The sequence below is a fragment of the Marmota marmota genome, unplaced genomic scaffold (assembly GCF_001458135.2).
Source record: "Marmota marmota marmota unplaced genomic scaffold, marMar, whole genome shotgun sequence".
Classification (NCBI taxonomy): domain Eukaryota; kingdom Metazoa; phylum Chordata; class Mammalia; order Rodentia; family Sciuridae; genus Marmota; species Marmota marmota.
The window spans coordinates 18,147,439-18,167,708 of NW_025999941.1; the positions used below are offsets into that span (position 1 = coordinate 18,147,439).

Below are 20,270 nucleotides of genomic sequence, written 5' to 3' on the forward strand. Positions count from 1 at the left end.
CCCAACCCCCCGCGCCAACCCCCACACCCCAAACCAGCACCAAGTAGCTGACAAGTCCTTACCGACTTTGGGCTCTTCTTGGGAACCGGCAGCCCTGGAAGAAAAAAAAAAAAAGGAGGGGAGGGGGGAAGAGATCATTAGCATATAAATGTTACCTTTTTCTTAAAGAACAATCCCCAGGTGTTTCATGGCAACCTAGCCATCTGCAGAGTTATGTCAGATTTCTCCCCAGCATCGGAGTTACCAGGCTGTTCATATCGAATCAAAGCCGAGGGAGGAGGGAGGCGACAGGCAGATCTATCTGCATTAGCTATGCTGAGTTGTACTGCAGCAGCCTGGAGGCTTGGAAAAGAAATTCACAGACCTCAGCGGCCTGGGAAATTGAACACTCGGACAGAATCTCAAATGCTCTTCTGGATTAAGAGAGACTTAACTTACAATTAAGTCCAGGATCTTTTCCTTTCCCCCGCGATCCACTTGTCAACGGAAGCAGACCAATCAGAATAGAGGAAGGGGTATATATTTAGTTTCAAAGGAGAGCATGGTTAAAATTAAAATTTTTTTTTCCATTTCTGTCTTTTTTCTTTTTTCCTCTCTGTCTTTTAGAAGAGAAGCCGCCTTCTTGATTTGGATGAGCTCAACACCACAACAAAGACGGATGCTCTTTTTGCCAGAAGAAGGGAAAAAATAGGAGCCCAAGTCCAAGTGGGTCTAGGATCCCTCCCCGATGAGCATCAGCTCCTGTCTGGATGCCTGTCAGTCAGTCATCCAGCCAACCTCCTCCTTGGCTTGTTAGAAAGACTGGGGCTCAGTCCAGCCCCCCGAGGGCAAAGCATGTCACTGGACATGAGAGAGAAAAATTACACACAGCTGAGGACAAAAAGAGACGCTATTGGAGAAAGAGTGGTTAGCTGTCCCCAAACCCTCTGCTTAGTGGGAGGGCACAAGCTGAAGTGGGGGGGGGGGACCAACCAGTGATCTCTGCACTTCTAGAAAACTCAGTAGCAACTAGGGGGCAGGCTTAAAGGGAATGTGTCACCAGTGGAGTGTGAGAAAGAGAGGTGAGAAGGAAAAATAAGGCACATCTTGGGGTTTCAAAAGTGATCATTTTCACAAGCTGCCACCTTTATTTATTTATTTTTTTTTCTGTCCCGGCAGGGGTTAGAATGCGAAAGGCAGATTCCATTTATATACCAGGTGACAAAGAGATACACTTGGGATCTGTGGATTCTGCAAAAGAAACTTCAACTTGTTTCTGAGAGCGATTCCTGTGCAGTACCGGGATGATGTCAACTCTTTGGGAAGTGACTTGTCAAGCCACGAGCCAGGAGAAGTTCAGCACAAGTAATTCCAGGCAACGGAAGTGGGCGAGGGAGGAGGAAGTCACCCAGAGGAGCAACACGGGTGTGCCCACTGCAAGTGAAGCGTGACAAGAATCACTCCTGCTGAGATACTTTGGGGACAGTCTCCACGGAGGCTCCTCACATTGCCAGAATGAGGTCAGCACAGTCTGGCTCTGGGACTTTGGAGTGCATCAGGAACATTAGGTTCCTTGTTAAAAATGCAGAACCCCAGGCTCCAACCTCAGGGGCCCAGGAATCTGCAGTATTAATTAACAGCTCTTCCTAGGCAATCTGATGCAAGAAGTCTGAGGACCATATTTAAGGAAACTCTAGAAAGAATAATTCTTTTTTCAATTAAGGTAAACTCAGGCATCCCTCAGCATGTCACCCTAGTCCCCTCAATGCCTCAGTTTCTCCAGAGGTGAGATGGAAATAATAAATCTCACTTCCCAAGACAGTGAAGATAAATAAGGGAAAATGCTTAAAAAGCCTTCTTCTTCTTCATCATCTTTTTGTAGTACCAGGGATTGAACCCAGGGTGCTTAACCACTGAGCAATATCCTCATCCCTTTTATATTTTATTTTGAGACAGGGTCTTGCTAAATTACCTGGGACCTTGCTAAGTGCTGAGGCTGGCTTTGAACTCATGATCCTCCTGCCTCAGCCTCCCAAGCCACTGGGATGACAGGTGTGTGCCACCGTGCCTGGCTGTTTAAAAGCCTTCTACCTAACCCACCTCCAACATCTAAATCTCTCACCTTCCTTGGCCAAGTGACGTCATTCAAAAAGGAAATGGGTATGATTATCTTGCTCTAACTAGGGAGAACTCATCTGCTAAAGATATCAACGTATAAAAAAGACTTAGGAGAAATATTTCGCCTATAGACAACGAGTTGAAAAATTCTGATATTTCTTTATTAATCTGAAAATAATCATTAGGCATATTCAGGTATATTCATATGATTTCCATAAAAATAATATGGATCACTGGATGCACTCAAAATTATATTATATTGCATGGTTCAATTCAGATAGCCCCCTAACTGAAGCATTCTTAGTTAAGTAAAATAAGTCAGGTTTCATTACAGGTAGCTTTTACAGAACCTGACTCTGCCTGGGATCCTAATGACCTCATGTAAAAATATGCATTAGGAATCTCCACCTAGGTAGGTGGAGTCAGGGCAAGATGGTTTTAATCCACTGGCCAGTCTCTTACGATGTTCAGACCCAAACTAAAGGGCACTTTTCCTTCTCATCACAGAGATGCACATCCCATCCAAGATGCATTCAGGTGGACATTCACTGCAGCATTGTTGGCAAACAGAAAACCTGGAAACCACTGGAAGGATTACATAAACTGTGGGGTGGCCCACCCATGTGTTCTTTGAACACTCTGCACTGGTTCAAAGAAATGAGCTCAGTTGACAGATAAGAACACTGAAGGTTGCCTGTGGTATACACCTGTCATCCCAGCGGCTCGGGAGGCTAAGGCAGGAGGATCAAAGCCAGCCTCAGCAACTTAGTGAGGCCCTAAGCAACTGAGTGAGACCCTGTCTCTAAAGAAAATACCAAATAGGGCTGGGGCTGGGGCTCCATGGTTAGGCGCCCCTGGGTGCAATCTCTGGTACCAAAACAACAACAACAACGACAATAAAAACACCAAAACCACAAAACACTTAAGGCCTCCAAAACATAATGAGGTGTTAAAACAGCAAGCAGCAGAATGCAGGTGCAGCAGGAGACAGTTGCCCACACATGCCTGGCTGTTTGGTGGTGAATGCCCCACCAAACACGACAGGGATGTTTCACCTGAAGCGAGGAGGGGTAGGGATCAGAGACACTAGTTTAATGCGACTTTAGCCTTATTTAGAATTCCTTTTCAAGAATATTGCATTCACTTCTCACTAAGGCAATAAAATATTAATTAGAAAATAAACATTAATCAATTAACGACCCTTCCACTGTTAACTACACAAAAATCAACCAGATGTGGGTGTGTGGGAGAGTAGAGGGAAAAGGAAATGGAAAAGTGGGATCATGAATTGACATCAAATTTCATGCATGTGAGTTTGTTGCGATGAACCCAACTACCAGGTATGACTATAAAACTTTAATTAAAAAAAATAAGTAAGTAAGAAAGGGGCTCAATGATACTGCGCTTGCCTAATATGGGTGAGGTACTGGGTTCCATTCTCACCGCTGCATGTACATAAATTTTTTAAAAGTCAATCAACAACCAAAAACATATTTAATAAAAGAAGAAAGAAAGAAAGAAAGACAATTAAAGTCTGTTTCTTCTAGGAAGACCAAAAGGTCTCAGATCAACTGGCGCAAGCTACATTTGACAACAAATACGAAAATCTTTTTTTTAATTGAAGAAGGCTTCAAAGTTCCTCTTGGTCAGCCATTTGCCCCAAACCTTTGTTTTTCAAAAGCCACCCACCTTTTTTCGCAGGGCCCCAAAATGGGTTATAGCCACAAATGAATATTTAAATAGTTAAAATCAAGAGACTCCACTTGACTGCTCTTTAAAAAAAAAAAAAATCAAACATTTGTTTTAGGCCCATATGGTCATTAAATCTTAAAATCTAATAAATATGAATGCTGGAACAAACCTCCTATTACAATTTATAATTTATTTTAGCCAGAACAATTCAGAAGGATTGAAAACAGCTGGGAGGCCCCAACGGAAACGACTCAGAGGGTCACTGCTGGCCAAGATGGTCCAGGACGTAGGAATCACGGCTGGAGCTCTGGGCGGAATTAGCTGCAGGCACCCCGTTCCAGATGGGTCATGGGTGGCAGCATTAGCTGACCCTCTGGGGCACGTCCAGGGTTTTTCTGAGACAAATGTACTCTGTACACCCAGCGGCAGAGGGGCGATTGTGGCCTGTCCATCACCACACATTATTACATGGGAAACCCGAGGGCAGAGAAGGCACCGGTCTTAACGGGCCCCTCTGGTCCATCCTGGGGAAGGAAGGGGCGTTTCAAAAGAGGTGGAAGAAAGGGAGAAAGGTCCCTGGCTGACACCATCTGCTCTTAGCACCCAGATGACAGCAAATGTGACTTCTAAGGGATCCCAGAAAACGTTTACAGGGAAGTGCGCACGTTCAAAGCGTGAGTCCGGGTGTGATCGATGGAAGTGACAGAAGCTGGGGACCTCAGTTTCCAAAGTTCCCTATGAATGAGGTGTCCCTCCAGGGAGAACAAATGGCAGCTTCTCTGCTAGTGACGGGGACCTGACCGATGAACACGAGGAGGAGGCATCTCTCTCTTTAAACATCAAGACCATAAACTGTGCTCCTGAACGTGTTCTCCTATCACTAAGCGGCACAACGGTATTCTAGGTAAAATTATATAATGGTAGGGCACAAATAATTCATATGAAAAATGTATAACAGAATCCTAGGCATTTGCTAACAAAGACTCAAAGGCTATATACTTTATTTGGCTCGTGGGATTATGGGTGGCTTTATGACCTATTTGAATATCTTCTACAACCAGGAAAGCATTTATGATACCTGTAACTCACAGGTACCTACAGGTACCATAATAAACAAACGTCTATACTGACTTTTTAAGTAAGATCTATGCAACACGTTGCAGGACACTTTATTGCAGATTTAAATCTCTCAAGCCATCGCAGATCTCTGCATGTTTCAAGAGTCGCTTCTTTTCCCCAAGGAACACAAGTTTTTCAAGCCCTGTTTAGGTAGAGACTTATGACTCACTGGGACGAGGGGAGACGCAGGAGAGCCCGGAATAGCTATTAAGGAAGCCAAACTAAAGCTGCCATTTCAGCCTGGAGGTGACCAAAACCTGAGTTGCTGGGACCAAGACTGGACTTCTGTGGACCTAACGCAATCCCCAAGGATTCAAGAAAGTGAGACTGCCAACCATTAAGAAAGAATCAAGAAAAACTGTGCCACAGGCTTTGAATGGGGGAATCCTGAAATCTCTGTGACATACAGAGCAGATTGACACACAATAAAAAAAAAAAAATGTACCGTGTCATCAATTTGAACTTTTTCATTGTGGTTTTCATTCTCCTTTGCATCTGGTCCCTAGCTTGGTGTACTTTAAAATGAGAATATTTTGGTTGCCTCCTAAGCAGTCCAACAACGCTGCGTCACTAATCCACATGCCACTGAACACACGGGATTCTTTATAGAGTTTTGTAAAGCAAAATGGATTAGAAAAGTCCCGGAGCTAAATCAGGGAGCACTGTGTGCACAGAGCGCGAACTGGATATATAGTGATGGGGGGAGGGAAACCTAGAAAAAACGAGGAGCCTAAAACTACAGTGGACTTTGACTCAGTAAACTCAACATTAGAGTTTGTACTAAGGAAAAAGTCAAAGAGTTTGATAAAGATTCATATAAAAAATATGATCAATACAGATCATTATTATTATTATTATCATTATTATTATTATTGGCATCACGGATTGAACCTAGGGGCACTTAACTACTGAACGACATCCCCAGCACTTTTTGTTTTTTATTTAGAGACAAGGTCTCCCTGAGTTGCTTAGGGCCTCACTAACTTGTGGGGACTGGCTTTGAACTTTCAATCCTCCTGCCTCAGCCTCCCGAGCTGCTGGGATGACAGGCATCACCACCGCAACCGGTGAACACAGCATTGTTGAAAGAAAATAAAAACGGGAAACAATCTGAACTTCTAGAAGAGAGGACGAAGCCAACAGACTTATATGAATAAGATGAAAAATTCTGAATTCTTTAAAAATGAGTCCAAGGAAGACTATTTAGTGATTGGGGAAAGCAGTAATGTTCTATGACAAGGAAAACAGTGTAAAATAGAAATGAAAAAATAAATGCATTGTTAAAAAGTAGATATGCATCTATACTCACATATATTATTCACATATATCATACTAAAGACTAAAGGAAATGTAATGAAAACATTGTTTCTAAACAGTAGGGTGAGGGAGTGATTCATCTTCTGGTTTTTAGTATTTTCCAGCTTTTCTAGATTTTATACATAACGCAGCTGTAATAGTAAACAGCTGAGCATTACCAACGAGTGCAGCCAATATTTTGTGCACTTGGACAATGGTACTACTTCCTGGCCTGAGTGCAGGGCTGGATTAACACACTGGAGATGTTCCTAGCTTTCACTCAATTTAATGACTGCCTTCTCTACGCAATGGAATATGCCGGTAAAGGGATGGAACTGGGGGCTATTGTGAAATAAGTGAAATAATTCAATCCTAAAAAACCAGCTCCATCCATTTACCTGAAAATGCCATCATTTCATTCTTCTTTAAGGCTGAGTAATATTCCCTTATGTATAGATGCCACATTTTCTTTATCCATTCATCTGTTGAAGGGCATCTGGGTTGGTTCCATAGCTTAGCTATTGTGAGCTGAGCTGCTAAAAATATTGATGTGACCATGTCGCCATAGTATGCTGATTTTAAATCCTTTGGTATATACTGAGGAGTGGGATAACTGGGTTAAATGGTGTGGTTCCATTCCAAGTTTTCTAAGGAATCTCCGGGCTGTTTTTCCAGAGTGGCTGCACCAATGTGCAGTCCCACCAGCAATGGATGAGTGTGCCTTTTCCCCCACGTCCTCACCAACATTTATAAGCAAGTCTTTCTTGAAGAAACAGTATTTTAGCTGAGATATGAATTATGAAAAGGATCCGGGCAGGTGGTTATTTATTCACACAAGATCTTCCACAGGCCTTGCAAAGCATTACTGGAGAGATCCAGATAAATAGAACATGGTCCTGTGCTGGAGGAGTTTAGGATCGTTTCAATGGAGAAAGAAGCAAAGCAAGAGTTGGTGAGCAACCCGTGCCCGGAGAGAAGGATTCACTAGTGCTCCTCTTAGGAGAACAGAGGAAAGACATCGAAGGGCTGGGGATGTGGCGCAGTGGTAGATCACCCCGGGTTTGATCCTAGTACTGAAAAAAAGAAAAAAAAAAGAAATCTAATCCAATGTGGGAAGGTGGGCAAAAGGGGACGGGGTAAGGACAGTCAGCATTTTATCACTGAGAGAGGGAGGAGGAGGCACCAAGGGCCATGATGAACAGCGGATTGAATAATAATATGATTTTTAAGGTCTTCTCAAGCTAACGAAGGGCCTCAGGGTAATCTCATGGCTAAGCTTAAGCCCGGGAACATTTCCACTGCAGGACTTTACAAACACCATATATCACAAAATTGAATCCATAAAACAAAATGAAAAACAATCCCAATTTGGACATGTTAGATTTTTTTTTCTCCTTCCTCTAGCCAAATGCTATCATCAACTCTGCAGTGTAATTTTTCAATGCAAATATGATACCAGAGGCCAAGAACAGGGCTATCAGATCCACTGGCTCCAAAAACACGAAGACATTCTTTCCTTTGGGGACCTAATAATGGCCGTGGTGAAATATCATCGCCATCACCATTTAGAGGCATGATTGGGCTCCGGAGGTCTGGACTACGGAGCTCCCAATACCACGTCACTTGGCATTTTGTGAAGATTAGAGAATACAGTCGTATAGGTTTTGTGTCTATGGAGAAGTCCGCTTCAATTACACCGTACATACAGCCTAATAAATATGTCCCCGGGAGAAATAAGTAGCTCGCAAGGAAGGTGGCTGCTAATGGTTTACAGAGCCTTTCCCCTGAGTCATGAGCCTTGAACTGACACAGGTGAGGACAGCCCAGGCGTCATCAACACCTGGTCTGCGGAAGGACCCAGAAAGACCCTGTTCTTATTTCTTTAATTTTCTGGGGTTTTTTACTTTTATTTTTTTAAAGTTGTAGATGGACACAGTACCTTTATTTTATTTATTTATTTTTATGTGCTGCTGAGGATCAAACCCAGGACCTCACACATGCTAGGCCAGCGCTCTACCGCTGAGCCACAGCCCAGCCCCAGAGCTCATCCTTAATACACATTCATTCTTCAGAACTGCTCTCTGAGGCAAGTCCCAATATCTGCCCTGTTGCCAGATGAGAAAACTGATGGTTGCATAAGACGGCACTGAGGAGAAGCAGTCTCATCTCACCCTTATGCTCTTAAATACTAAACAGTCTGTCCTCATTCAAAGGTGCTGACACTGTTTTGGATAACAGCCCATTAAGAAGTATGAAAACACAGTTGTTCATATATACAAAATACACAGAAAGAAAACTACAAAAGGCATATGGAGAATACATATAGAGAACCCTCATGGAAGAGAGGGATCAACCAAAAGGTCCGTGGGTCAAGGTATCTGAAATCCATAATGGTGGCATGGATTTTGAAAGCCAATTCTTCCTTTTTTTTTTTTTTTTTTTGGTTGTAGATAGACACAATGATTTTATTTTGTTTATTTATTTCCATGTGGTGCTGAGGATCGAACCCAGGGCCTCACACGTGCTCGGCAAGTGCTCTACCTCTGAGCCACCACCCCAGCCCAAGAAGCCAGTTCTTTTCGACAGAAGGAATGGGAATCTATGCATAGTCAGTCAATTTCTCTGATATTTTACTCCAAGTCACAGTACTGAAATCATCAATCACTGTGGGCTCTACATGCTAAAAATGCATTTAAATTCAGTCTCTGATTTGGGGTAAGGAAGCAAGTCTTCAAAGCTACACAAGGAATACCAAGCCTTATGAAAGAGTTTTAAAGTGAGAAGTAGCTTTATCCAGCTGTTTCCTGACTCAAACATGATTTCTTTTTTTTTTTTGATACTGGAGATTGAACCCAGAGGCTGTTAACCACTGAGCCCCATCCCCAGCCCTGTTTTGTGTTTTATTTAGAGACAGGGTCTTACTGAGTTGCTTAAAGCCTCACACTAAGTTGCTGAGGCTGGCTTTGAACTCGTGACCCTCCTGCCTCAGCCTCCTGAACCGCAGGAATGTCAGGCGTGGGCTATGACATCTGGCTACATGATTTTTATTTATTTTTTTAATGGTTGGGGGTTGGAGGTAGGAAAAAAGATGGTGGTAGTCAGTAGAATGAGTATGGCCTCTTCTCTTTAGAGGACAGAACAAACAAAAGAACTTCAAAACACCACTCATTTGTCATATATGTATGTGTGGTGCCAAGGATCGAACCCAGTGCCTCACACATGTGGTTACAATGGCAGATCTTTCTTCTCCAGGAAATATTCCTCACCAACATCTACTCCTTCAGGTGGAATTTAGATGTCTCTTGTGAGTCTAGGAAGGCTCTCTGGAGCAATGTAGGTTGGAATGCTTTGTTTAAGAACAGGGTCCTGCCAACAGGGCAGTCAAAAAACACTTGTACCTCTGAGGAATGAAGGGAAGGGAGGGGGGATGGGAACAGGAAAGACAGTGGAGTGAATGGGACAGAACTTTCCCATGTTCACCTATGAACACACGACCAGGGAAACTCCACATCATGTCCAACCACAAGAATGGGACGTCATGCCCCACGTAGGTACAGGATGTCAAAATACACTCTACTGCCATGTGTAACTAAAAAGAACAAATGTAAAAATAAAGATCCCTCCACTGTTGGACTGACAGCTTGATATTTTGAAACCTGAATTTCAAATGCGAATCATTTATTGTGTGAATGCTTAAGGGTTGGTCTCACCAACCTCTTACCAACAGCCCTTCAGGACGTCGTTCCTGGGAAGGGAGGAGACGTGGGAACCTGGAGCTCCACAGCACTAGATTCCACCGCATTTGAAAATTTGACTTTTAGCCACACTAACTAGGATGTACAAACAGGAATGACAAAACAATAGCTCACAACAGTTCCCTGAAAGGAAAACACTGATAAGGATTCTGTTTCCAAAACCAGGATGCCGTGGGGGCCCTTATTTTAAGGTCACCAGCCCCAAAGGGAGAGCTCGCACTGTGATTGGTACTGAGTATTGGTACCGAGAAGCTCCTACGTTGGAGAAATACCAGGAGGACCTCTTCCTCAGTGTTGCTGACCTTGAGGTTGATTCTTATCCTGACTTCTTATTTTTAGCCATGTAAGTTTAGGCACAGGACCAGAAAAGGGATCTAGAAGAATATCCTGAATTTTATCTTCTAGGACACCAAGCCCTGAAACCCAAGTCCCTTCTTGCCACTTCCTGGCTTTTCCCACCATGTCTGTCTCAAAAACTATTATGAACCCCCCTCCCCCCACCCATCCCTCCATCTCTTCTGATGCTTTTTTTTTTTTTTTTGCCTAAATGACCATGAGACCATAGCACCAGGCCTTTTATGCTTTATTTTTTTAAATGTGTTTTTCTTTTTAGATACACATGATAGTAGAGTGCACTTTGACATATCTCACACACATGGAGTCTAACTTCCCGTTCTTGTGGTTGGACATGATGTGGAGTTTCCCTGGTCGTGTGTTCACATATGAGCATAGGAAAGTTCTGTCCCATTCACTCCACTGTCTTTCCCATTCCCATCCCCCTCCCTTCCCTCCACTCCGCCCTGTCCCATCGGGGGAACCTCGCCTTCTCCCTCCCTGAACACCCCCAATGTCCTCTGCCTTACTCTTTAATCCCTTATGCACACAGAGGCCAGAGAAGTCTTTCTGGAGCATGGATCAGATTACAAGGTCCCCTGACTGCCCGCCCCTATGGCTTCCCCAGATGGCGTCCATGAAATCAGGCTCCTTTCTAGGTCCCACCAAGCCCTCCTTGACTGGACCCTGCCTTGCTCCTCCAACCGGCTACCTTCCACCATCCCCTGGTCCATATGCTCCAGCAAGCTGCCATGTACCATTTCTATGCTACCTCTTTTAACCCTCTGGGCATTATTGCCGGCCACTGGCCCTGCCTGGACCACGAAGCCTGAGAACACGCATGCGTGGCTGCTTCTCGCCATTCAGGAACTCGCTCCCCAAACATCACTCCTGAGAACCCATCCAGGCCATCAGCAGGTCTGAAGGGACCCAGGACAGTCAGACCTGATCCACACCATCCAGTGTCTTTGTTGCATGGACTGTTGCGTGCTCCAAAATGACCTTTTCTGCCCACCCGTGTATCCTTGCTGTTGACTTGTTTATGACCTGGCTACGCAGGTGTGGTCTGCCTGCTCCTTCTGTCCCCACCCCAGAACAGCATCTGGCCCTCAGTTCCATAAAAAGTCTTTCAAGCCAATGGGTGAATGTGCACAGCCCCGGAAGTGAGTTTATGTTTCGGGGGTGCAGGGAGGAGCTGATGAGGCCCGGGGAAGGGGCAGCCTGGCCTTTCTTTTTATCACCATTATCGCCACAGTGACTATTTAATGGCTGATGATCCTCAGTCTGTTCCTTGATTTATTGGTGAGCTGCCAGGATCGGCTGCACTCACAGATGCTTTTCTCAGCACCGAGAAAAAGGTTCCACTGTGCCACCTTGTGTCCTGACTTCCCATCACAGCGACAAGCTCGCTTCTCAGAACCAAATGCCACTCAAAAAAGAAATCTCAGTAACCACCGTGCCCCCCCCCACCCAAAAAAAAAGGGAAAAAAAAAATCCCAAGCCCTGCAAGCTCACACTCCCTGTAAATATGTCCTCAAGGATTCTTTGAGAGCCCAAATAACACTACAGATAAAGAGGCTTTCACATGTTTCCTTCTAAAAGCAACTTGTAAAACGACACCGAGTTCCAAGGCTCCAAATGCCTCATCCTTCTCCACCAAAAGCAAAGACGCCACTTCTTCAGGCCGAGCCTTGGGCCTCTTGAGCAGTTTTCACACACTGATGGGTGTGACAATGACTTTTTTGATCACGATGGACTTTTGCAAAATTGGAGGGAAATTTTCCAGATGGCTCCGGAAGAGCGCCTAGTGTTTGGCGATTTCAATTAACTAGAACGGCTGCTTAATTGCAGCCAGCGACGGCCCTGGCACCACATCCAACCTCTTAAATTGAGGAGATGCGTGAGCCCGCGTCACAGTTACCAAGAGCAAGGCAATGGCACTTTGGAGTCCTGCAGCACTGCGTTATTTAAAGTGTCTGAAATCTTCAAGTCACACCCAAAGAAGCCATTAACAACGGAAGGGTCACTTTTCCAAAGAGTAAAGGACATAGGATGAGGGGCCCCAGGCATCTCCCATGGAGATAGTAGATATTTTCAAAAATCCTCTTGCTGAAACAGTATCCATACCTGTCCAAGTGAATATGTGAATGACCAAGGAGAAAAAGCTGTGTTCTTTTTTTCTTGGTACCGAGGATTGAACCCAGGGGTGCTCAACCACGGAGCCCCATCCCCAGCCCTTTTTTAATATTTGATTTAGAGACAGGGTCTCACTGAGTTGCTTAGGGCCTCGCTAAGTTGCTGAGGCTGGCTTTGAACTCGAGATCCTCCTGCCTCAGCCTCCCGAGCCACTGGGATTACCATTGCGTCCGGCAAAGCTGTGTTCTTGACTATGTCAATTTCTAATGAATCGCTGCCCCACATAGCTACGGGGAAAAGGAACGAACTGATCCCTTGTTTGGTTAAGAGATTTCAGGTTTCAATGAGTCAGTCTTCATGAGCCAGTTGGATTTACTTAAAGGCACAGTTCAAGGAATCTGTTTCACACCCCCTTTCCGCCCCACACCCTAATGCACATGTCCTGTCCTGTGCAGGATGGGTCTCATTAGCAATAACTTTTATAGGTCAAGTACATTTAAGATGCAGGAACGATCCAGGGACTACAAGGCAACAGAATGAAACATTGTATCAGGGGACAAGATGCTAAGGGAGCTCACATTTATGGCGGGGGAGAGGAAGGAGCTGTAAATGAGAGTCACCCTGACCCGGTGCACGCTCCAAATCATGCTCCTTGCTGTGGAGATCAAATGCTGGGATGCTTCTGCTTCCTCTCCTGTCTGATTGTGGCTATTTCCTGTTGCTGTTTCCTTGCTCAATCAGGCTCCACTCAGGCTTCTGAGTCAGTGCAGATGGAAATCTTCATGCAAGTAAACACACTCAAAATGAATTTTTAAAAGCTGCCATAAAGTTTCTGAGACTACTTCTGACATATCAAAAAAATAAAAAATAAAAAGTTATGGATATGGTGGGAGGCCCCAAGCACACCGAATGCACCCAGCTCACTCAGTGTTCCTCGTGCTTTTGAATTCGATGTCTCTGGGTTCTGCCCATAACTTAAATAGGGCAGAAGGATTTCGTAAGAAGATCTGAGCACGAAAAATATTGTATTATGTCTGGGTGACACAAAGAAGAGTGACACACCTAAACCTGGCCTTGAACCAGAACCCTGCTGCTCCTGAGTTAAGAGACCACAGAAGCAAGGAAAACAGGAAGAGGCACTGGGTGTGGTGGCATAGGACTGCCATCCCAGCAGCTTGGGAGGCTGAGGCAGGAGGATCACGAGTTTAAAGCCAGCCTCAGCAACTTAGTGAGGCCATAAAGAGCTTGGGATGTGGCTCAGTTGTAAAGCACCCCTGGGGTCAATCCCTAGTACCAGAGGGTGGGGGAGAGGAAGAGGGGCATTCCTGTTGCTCTTCCCAGGTTTGTGTCCCAGAATTCCACTTGTACTTTTCTTAGCAGGTCTGCTTCCTTCCCTGTGTTAGCCTCAACCTCCCATGGGACTCTTCCCTACAACAGCAGTTCCTGGATTTTAGGATTCATGAAACAGTAAATTTTTGTAAAATAAACAAAACTGAGCAACTGCTCACTAGTTGCCAATTCCTTGTTTTATTTTATTTTATTTTTTTTGTTTTGTTTTTTGATTCTGCGGATTGAACTCAGGGGAACTTAACCACTGAGCCCCATCCCCAGCCCTTTTATATAGTTTATTTAGAGACAGGGTCTCACTGAGTTGCTTAGGGCCTCGCTAAGTTGCTGAGGCTGGCTTTAAACTCAGATCCTCCTGCCTCAGCCTCCTAAGCTGCTAGGATTACAGGCCTGTGTCACTGAGTCTGGCAACAATTCCTTATTTTGCAAATGAAAAACACACAAAAAAAAGTTTTTTGAAAGGGCAAATGTCAGTCAACTCTCTTTTCATAAACACACAAAATAAAAAAGTGGAAGAAGAATACCATTGAGAAAGAAGAGTCTTACACCCTAGAATAACGTCACTTCCCAGTAAACCTACTACCCTGGGCTGATTTTTCTGCTTTCATTGTCTACTGAAAAAGCATGTCAGTGCAGACCAACAGGAACACACCTCCTGTTACCCCTTCCCCTGGAGGCCCCTTCCTGCGGACCCCCTGAGTGGCCCATCCCTCAAGTCCCATCCAACCCGACAGAGCAACGAACAGTATCCCCCGTCAGGCCGTCCCTCCCCTCGTGGTGGAGCTGGAATGTCCTCTAAAGGCTCAGGTGCTGGAGGCCTGGTTCTGATCCAGCAGTGTTCAGAGGTGGGGCTTCCAGTGGACCATGGGGCCCTGACCTCATCTGAGGGATTCGTCATCTGAAAGAACCACTGAGATGTGGGGGAAACTGTAGGAGATGGGACCTCGTTGACAGGATTCGGTCCTTGTGGGTACATCCTCAGGGACTCGGTCTTGTCCCCAGTCCCATCCTCTCCTCTTCTCTTTGCTTTCCAACCATCATGGGGTGAGTAACTCTTTCTACCACACCCTCTCTGCCATCATGTTCTGCCTCACCACAGGCCTGTAGCAATGGAGCTGGCCGACCATAAACCCAAACCTCGGAAACCTTTCTTCTTCTAAGTTGATTTTCTCAGTGGGTTTTGTCACAGTACCGAATAGCTGACATGCCAAACTTACTACAGTGCTGGGCAGGGTGCACGACCTGTATTTCAGATGATGCTCTATTAGCTCAGAGTAATGCCCAAGGCTGGCCCGGGCTGCACTGCTAGCTGGTGACAGAGGCTGATGGGAAGTCATCACAACTGGCCAAGTTACTCCTTGCATTCCTGAGCAGATGCAGACACCACACAAAGAAGAAATGGGGAATTGCCAATAACATTTCTTTTGGGGGGGTGCCAGGGATGGGACTCGAGTGCTCAACCACTGAGCCACCTCCCCAGCCCTATTTTATATTTTATTTAGAGACAGAGTCTCACCGAGTTGCTCAACTTCTGGCTTTTGCTGAGGCTGCCTTTGACCTCACGATTCTCTTGTCTCAGCCTCCTGAGAGGCTGGGATTACAGGCCTGTGACATGGCACCGGCTGCAGATAATCTTTCTTCTCTCCAAAGTCAACAGAAAAATAATCCAGAAACTGATTCATTGGTGTATAAAAACAAAAATAGAACAACAGCTTTTCCAAAGGTGTCAAAGGAATTAGAACAGTGGTTCTCAGTCAGGGTTGACGTTCTCCTCCGGGGGCCACCCGGCCATGTCTGAAGACACTGCTAGTTGTCACAGCCGGGGTCCAGGGGCTGATACTGACAGATAGGACTGGGCGAAATATCACCCTCCCGCTCATTTTCACTTGCCAGTGTGTAAGCAAAGGTTGCTTTACAAAGGCCACCTCTACAAACCTAGGGGTCCACTAGTTCATGGGCAGAACTGCTGTTTTTTTTTTTTTTAATGCAATCGCCCAGCACTCTGGTAAGTGGTATCTATGGCAAAAGTAACTACAGGGAACATGAGCCATTTTTAAATTTAGAAACAACAGAAATATCTACAACAGTATGGGCTTAATTCCAGATATCTCCAAGTGATTTTTAAAAACTGGTCAGAGTTGTGCAAGTATAAGAAAGGCTTTTTTTTTAAATTTTTTTATTGTATGAGGGATTGAACCCAGGGGTCTCACTGTGTCTCACTTTACCACTGAGCCACATCCCAGTCCTTTTTCATATTTTATTTAGAGACAGGGTCTCACTGAGTTGCTCAGGGCCTTGATAAGTTGCTGAGGCTGGCTTTGAACTCGTGATCCTCCTGCCTCAGCCTCCCGAGCCACTGGGATTACAGGCATGTGCTACTGTGCCCGGCAATAAGAAATGCTTTTAAAAATACAACTTTTACATGACTTCATCATGCCAGGGCCTGGCAAAATGAAAGCTTAAATTAAGAATTCAGTTCTATGAATGAGGTCAATTGATAGTATGAGGGAAATAAAGGAGTTTTTTTTCCTATAACAGTGTCATTTAACTGGTTTGCAATCAAAATCCCTTATGCCTGTTATTCCATGACACAGTGAAAAAGGATCTTTTGAGCATCTTTTCCCCAAAATATAAAGGTCACAAAAATGGTATATTCAGATTTTTTAATGGGGAAGACATGATTAAATACATTGTATTTTACAATTTACTTGAGATTAGGATAGTGCTGAAACTTGTTGAATGAATTAAGGAACAGCATTCAATGCATATGGCGAGAAAACAGAAACAACAACATCCAAAATACAGAAAGGAATGTTATGAAGGAGTTTCAAATAAACTCAGATGACAATCTGGCACAAGAAAGGCGTGTTCCACGTGGTCACGGGAAATCTAACACTCCAAAGGACCCAATGCCATTTTTGAAGACTTGAAGATTCTACCCATAATCCCAGCAGCGTCGGAGGCTGAGGCAGGAGGATTGCGAGTTCAAAGCCAGCCTCAGCAACTTAGCAAGACCCTGATCAACTCAGGGAGACCCTGTCTGTGAATAAAATACAAAACAGGGCTGGGGATGGGGCTCAGTGGTCGAGTGCCCCTGAGTTCAATCCCTGAAACACTATTAGGACTATAAAATTTAGCAGAAAAGAAAACCAGCTAGTGTATAAACTCAAGGGATTCTATATACATTCAGAACATTCTGGAGAAAAAAAAGAATGAGAGGATCTAGTCTGCTTCCTTTTCTGCACAGTCTACACACACCTCACTTCTGACGGTGCTATTTCCTTCTCTCCCAGACTTCCCTCTACACTAAGCTGGTAGAAAGATCTCCCCTTTGCCAGTTGCAAGTTTCTCCCCGTCTCCAGAGTACTTCCTTCAGCACACAAAAGCGCAATGCATCTCCCATCTTAAAGTCAAATTGAAGCCCTCTCCCGAGACGCCACATCCCTCTCCCTTTTCTCAGCTGCACTTCACGACACCATTTCGGCAACTTGCGCAAGCCAAATCCCCTGCCAGGGCACTTGCAGTGCATCCCGGCTCTGCCCCAGCAGCTCTGCCACCCACCCTGGGTACTGCCACCTCCTGACGCCACCAGTGTAAAGACAGCTCCTTAAGATGCTCACTCTACTCTTGGGTCCTGCAATTACCAGGCTTCCTGTTCTTTCCCCTATTTGCACGAGTTGTTCCATTTTTTTTCTGGAACCTCCTACTTAGCTCAAAAGCAGAAGGTGATAGACCTTAAGATTCTGGGGTGGCCCCTTCACTCTAGCTTTCACTCTTTTTGGGGGGGCGGGGGTACCAGGGATTGAACCCAGGGGCACTTGACCACTGAGCCCCATCCCAAGCCCTGTTTTACATTTCGTTTAGGGACAGGGTCTCGCTCAGTTGCTTGGGGCCTCGCTAAGTAGCTGAGGCTGGCTTACCTTTCACTCCTGTCCTAAGCAACCTCATTCAGACCCACGGCTCTCAATACTGTTCTCATGGGGATTTTACCCACTGGTGTTCAAATGGCTCACCATGACAAATGCACTTGGTGATGCATTCAGACGCACATGCTTTATATCCGTGTGTGCACACACAATGTTTCATGAAAATGCTTTACTGAGTAGTCTGACGTTGTATTTCACTTTTAGCAAAAACACACCAGGGGCTGGGGCTGGGGCTCAGCGGTAGAGCGCTCGCCTAGCACGTGCAGGGCCCTGGGTTCCATCCTCAGCACCACATAAAAACAAAATAAAGATATTGTGCCCAACTACGACTGAAAAAACATGTTAAAAAACACACACACACACACCCACTGTAGCTCAATACATTCACGACCTAGGGATGAGTCATAGTGCAGTTTGTAGAACGTTCATTGATAGAATAATGGCCCATAAATGTACATGTCTCCTGCCCTCACCTCAGACAAACACCTCCTACATTTCTACTTGGGTGAATTGGGCACTTTGCAATTAACATGTCTACAAAAGAACCTTGATTACACAGCATTAGCCTGACCCAGCCCTCCTCCAATACCCAAATCCTGGCAATGAACACTGCCCAGGACAAAGTCATTGGTCTATTTTATCCTTCTCTTCTTTCTTTTTTTTTTTTTTTGTACCGAGGGGCACTTAACCACGGAGCCCCATCCCCAGCCCTTTTTATATTTTATTTAGAGACAGGGTCTCACGGAGTTGCTTAGGGCCTCCCTGAGTTGCTGAGGCTGGCTTTGAACTCATGATCCTTCTGCTTCAGCCTCCCGAGCTGCTGGGATCACAGGTGTGGGCCCTATGGCACCTGGAACACAGGCCACCCATGGGCCCTCATCTCATCTGATACAAGGGAAGAACAGAGCAGTGGGAAAACAGACTGCATGGCCCCCAAAGCCCAAAGTATCTCCCCTCTGGCTTTTACAGAAGGAGTGTGCCACCCCGTGTTCTACAATCAACTGAGCGGTCCTGTCACTCTCTTATCCCATCCCCAATTCCCCACTGCTCTGGTGACACCCTGTTCCCAGCTGCCAAAACCCTTGCTCGACCCTCAGCAGCAGCCCTAATAGGTCTCCCTCTTCCTGCTCACCCACAGCATGTTCCTCCACGTATGCCCGAGGGACAAGCTAAAAGCATTAGCCAGCGCTTGTCCCTCCCTGGCGCACGATGACACCACACTGAAAATAAAATTCCAAGTCCTGATCCTGGTCTCCCATCTCTGCCCTAGGCCACTGTCCCCCCTGCTCACCTGTTTCTGCCGTCACTCCCTTTCCTTCTCTCTCTTCCCCACTGTCCCCTCCCCTGTGGCCGCTGGCTCAGTCTTGCCACCTTATCTGGAGGCGCTCCCTGCTCCCCCGACTCCTGCTCGCTCCCTTGGCTTGACCTGCCGCCCGCACCTTCCTCTGGCTCTTTTACTCAGTATTTTCACTGCTGTGACTGAAACACCCAACAAGAACGAATAACTGCAGAGGAGGAAGAGCTTATTGGGGGCTCAGGGTTTCAGAGGACTCAGTCCCTAGACAGCAGGCTCCACTCCTCGGGGCTCGAGGGGAGGCAGGACATCATGGAGGAAGAGTGTGGTGGAGGGAAGCAGCTCACATGGTGATCAGGAAGCAGAGAGAGACTCCACTCTCCAGAGACAAAGAGAGACCCCAAAGCCACGCCCCCAATGCCCCCTCCTCCAGCCACACCCACCTGCCTCCAGCCCCACCCAGTTAATCCCATCAGGGGTTCATTCACTGGTTGGGTTAAGGCTCTCACCACCCAGTCATGTCTCCTCTGGACCTTCTTGTACCGTCTCACACGTGAGCTTTTGGGGGACACCTCACAGCCAGCCATAACACTGGCTGACATGTTCTTGTTCACCAGTGCATTCTGCCCTCTCTCCCCTTCCCCTAGAATAAAAGTCTCATGAGCTCAGGAACAGGTCTGTTCTCATTGCAGAGCGTGTTGCTCTAATTCCAATGCCCAGACAATGCCTGGCACACCGTGTGATTGAATGTGTCCCCTGGAAAGGGATAACCAAGTGACTTCTTTACATTCAAGTTCCATCCTGTGGGTAGAGACATGGAATAACAATCCCACAGCCTGCAAGCCAAGCTGATTGAATTGCACCGCTCTTCCACAAAGGTGAGGGGCTGTCGCTCCTTAACAAGAATCGCACATCACACAGGCCTTCAGGATCATGCGCATCAAAGAGTAACTGGGTGCTCATGTCCACCTTTGAGGAGGAGATGCTGCCTTGCAGGGAAGAAAGCATAAGTCTTCAGGTGTGGCGATCACTATGCAGTAGGAATATGAAGGCACAAGACTGACACCATCCAGTCACGCCTGAAACTCCGTTATAAGTGTCAGAACAGCCAGGCCTGGGGGTGCACACCTATAGATATTCCAGCTAAGCCTTGGGAGGCAGAAGCAGGAAGATCTCAGGTTTGAGGCCAGCCTCAGCCCTTGAGTGAGACCCTTTTTCAAAATAAAAAATAAAAACTGGCTGAGGATGTGGCTTAGTGGTGAAACACCCCGGGGT

The 20,270-nt window shown here is 45.8% G+C and overlaps 1 protein-coding gene across 15 annotated transcripts in view; it reads right to left on the bottom strand.

The window, feature by feature from the left end:
* The window catches only part of Magi1 (membrane associated guanylate kinase, WW and PDZ domain containing 1), a 612,663-nt gene that overhangs the window by 45,391 nt on the left and 547,002 nt on the right, over positions 1-20,270 (bottom strand). For all 15 annotated transcript variants that reach the window (XM_048801229.1, XM_048801228.1, XM_048801225.1 and 12 more), the window contains one exon: positions 63-94. In XM_048801229.1, coding sequence (XP_048657186.1) covers positions 63-94 — 32 coding nt within the window. The remainder of the gene's footprint in view (positions 1-62; positions 95-20,270) is intronic.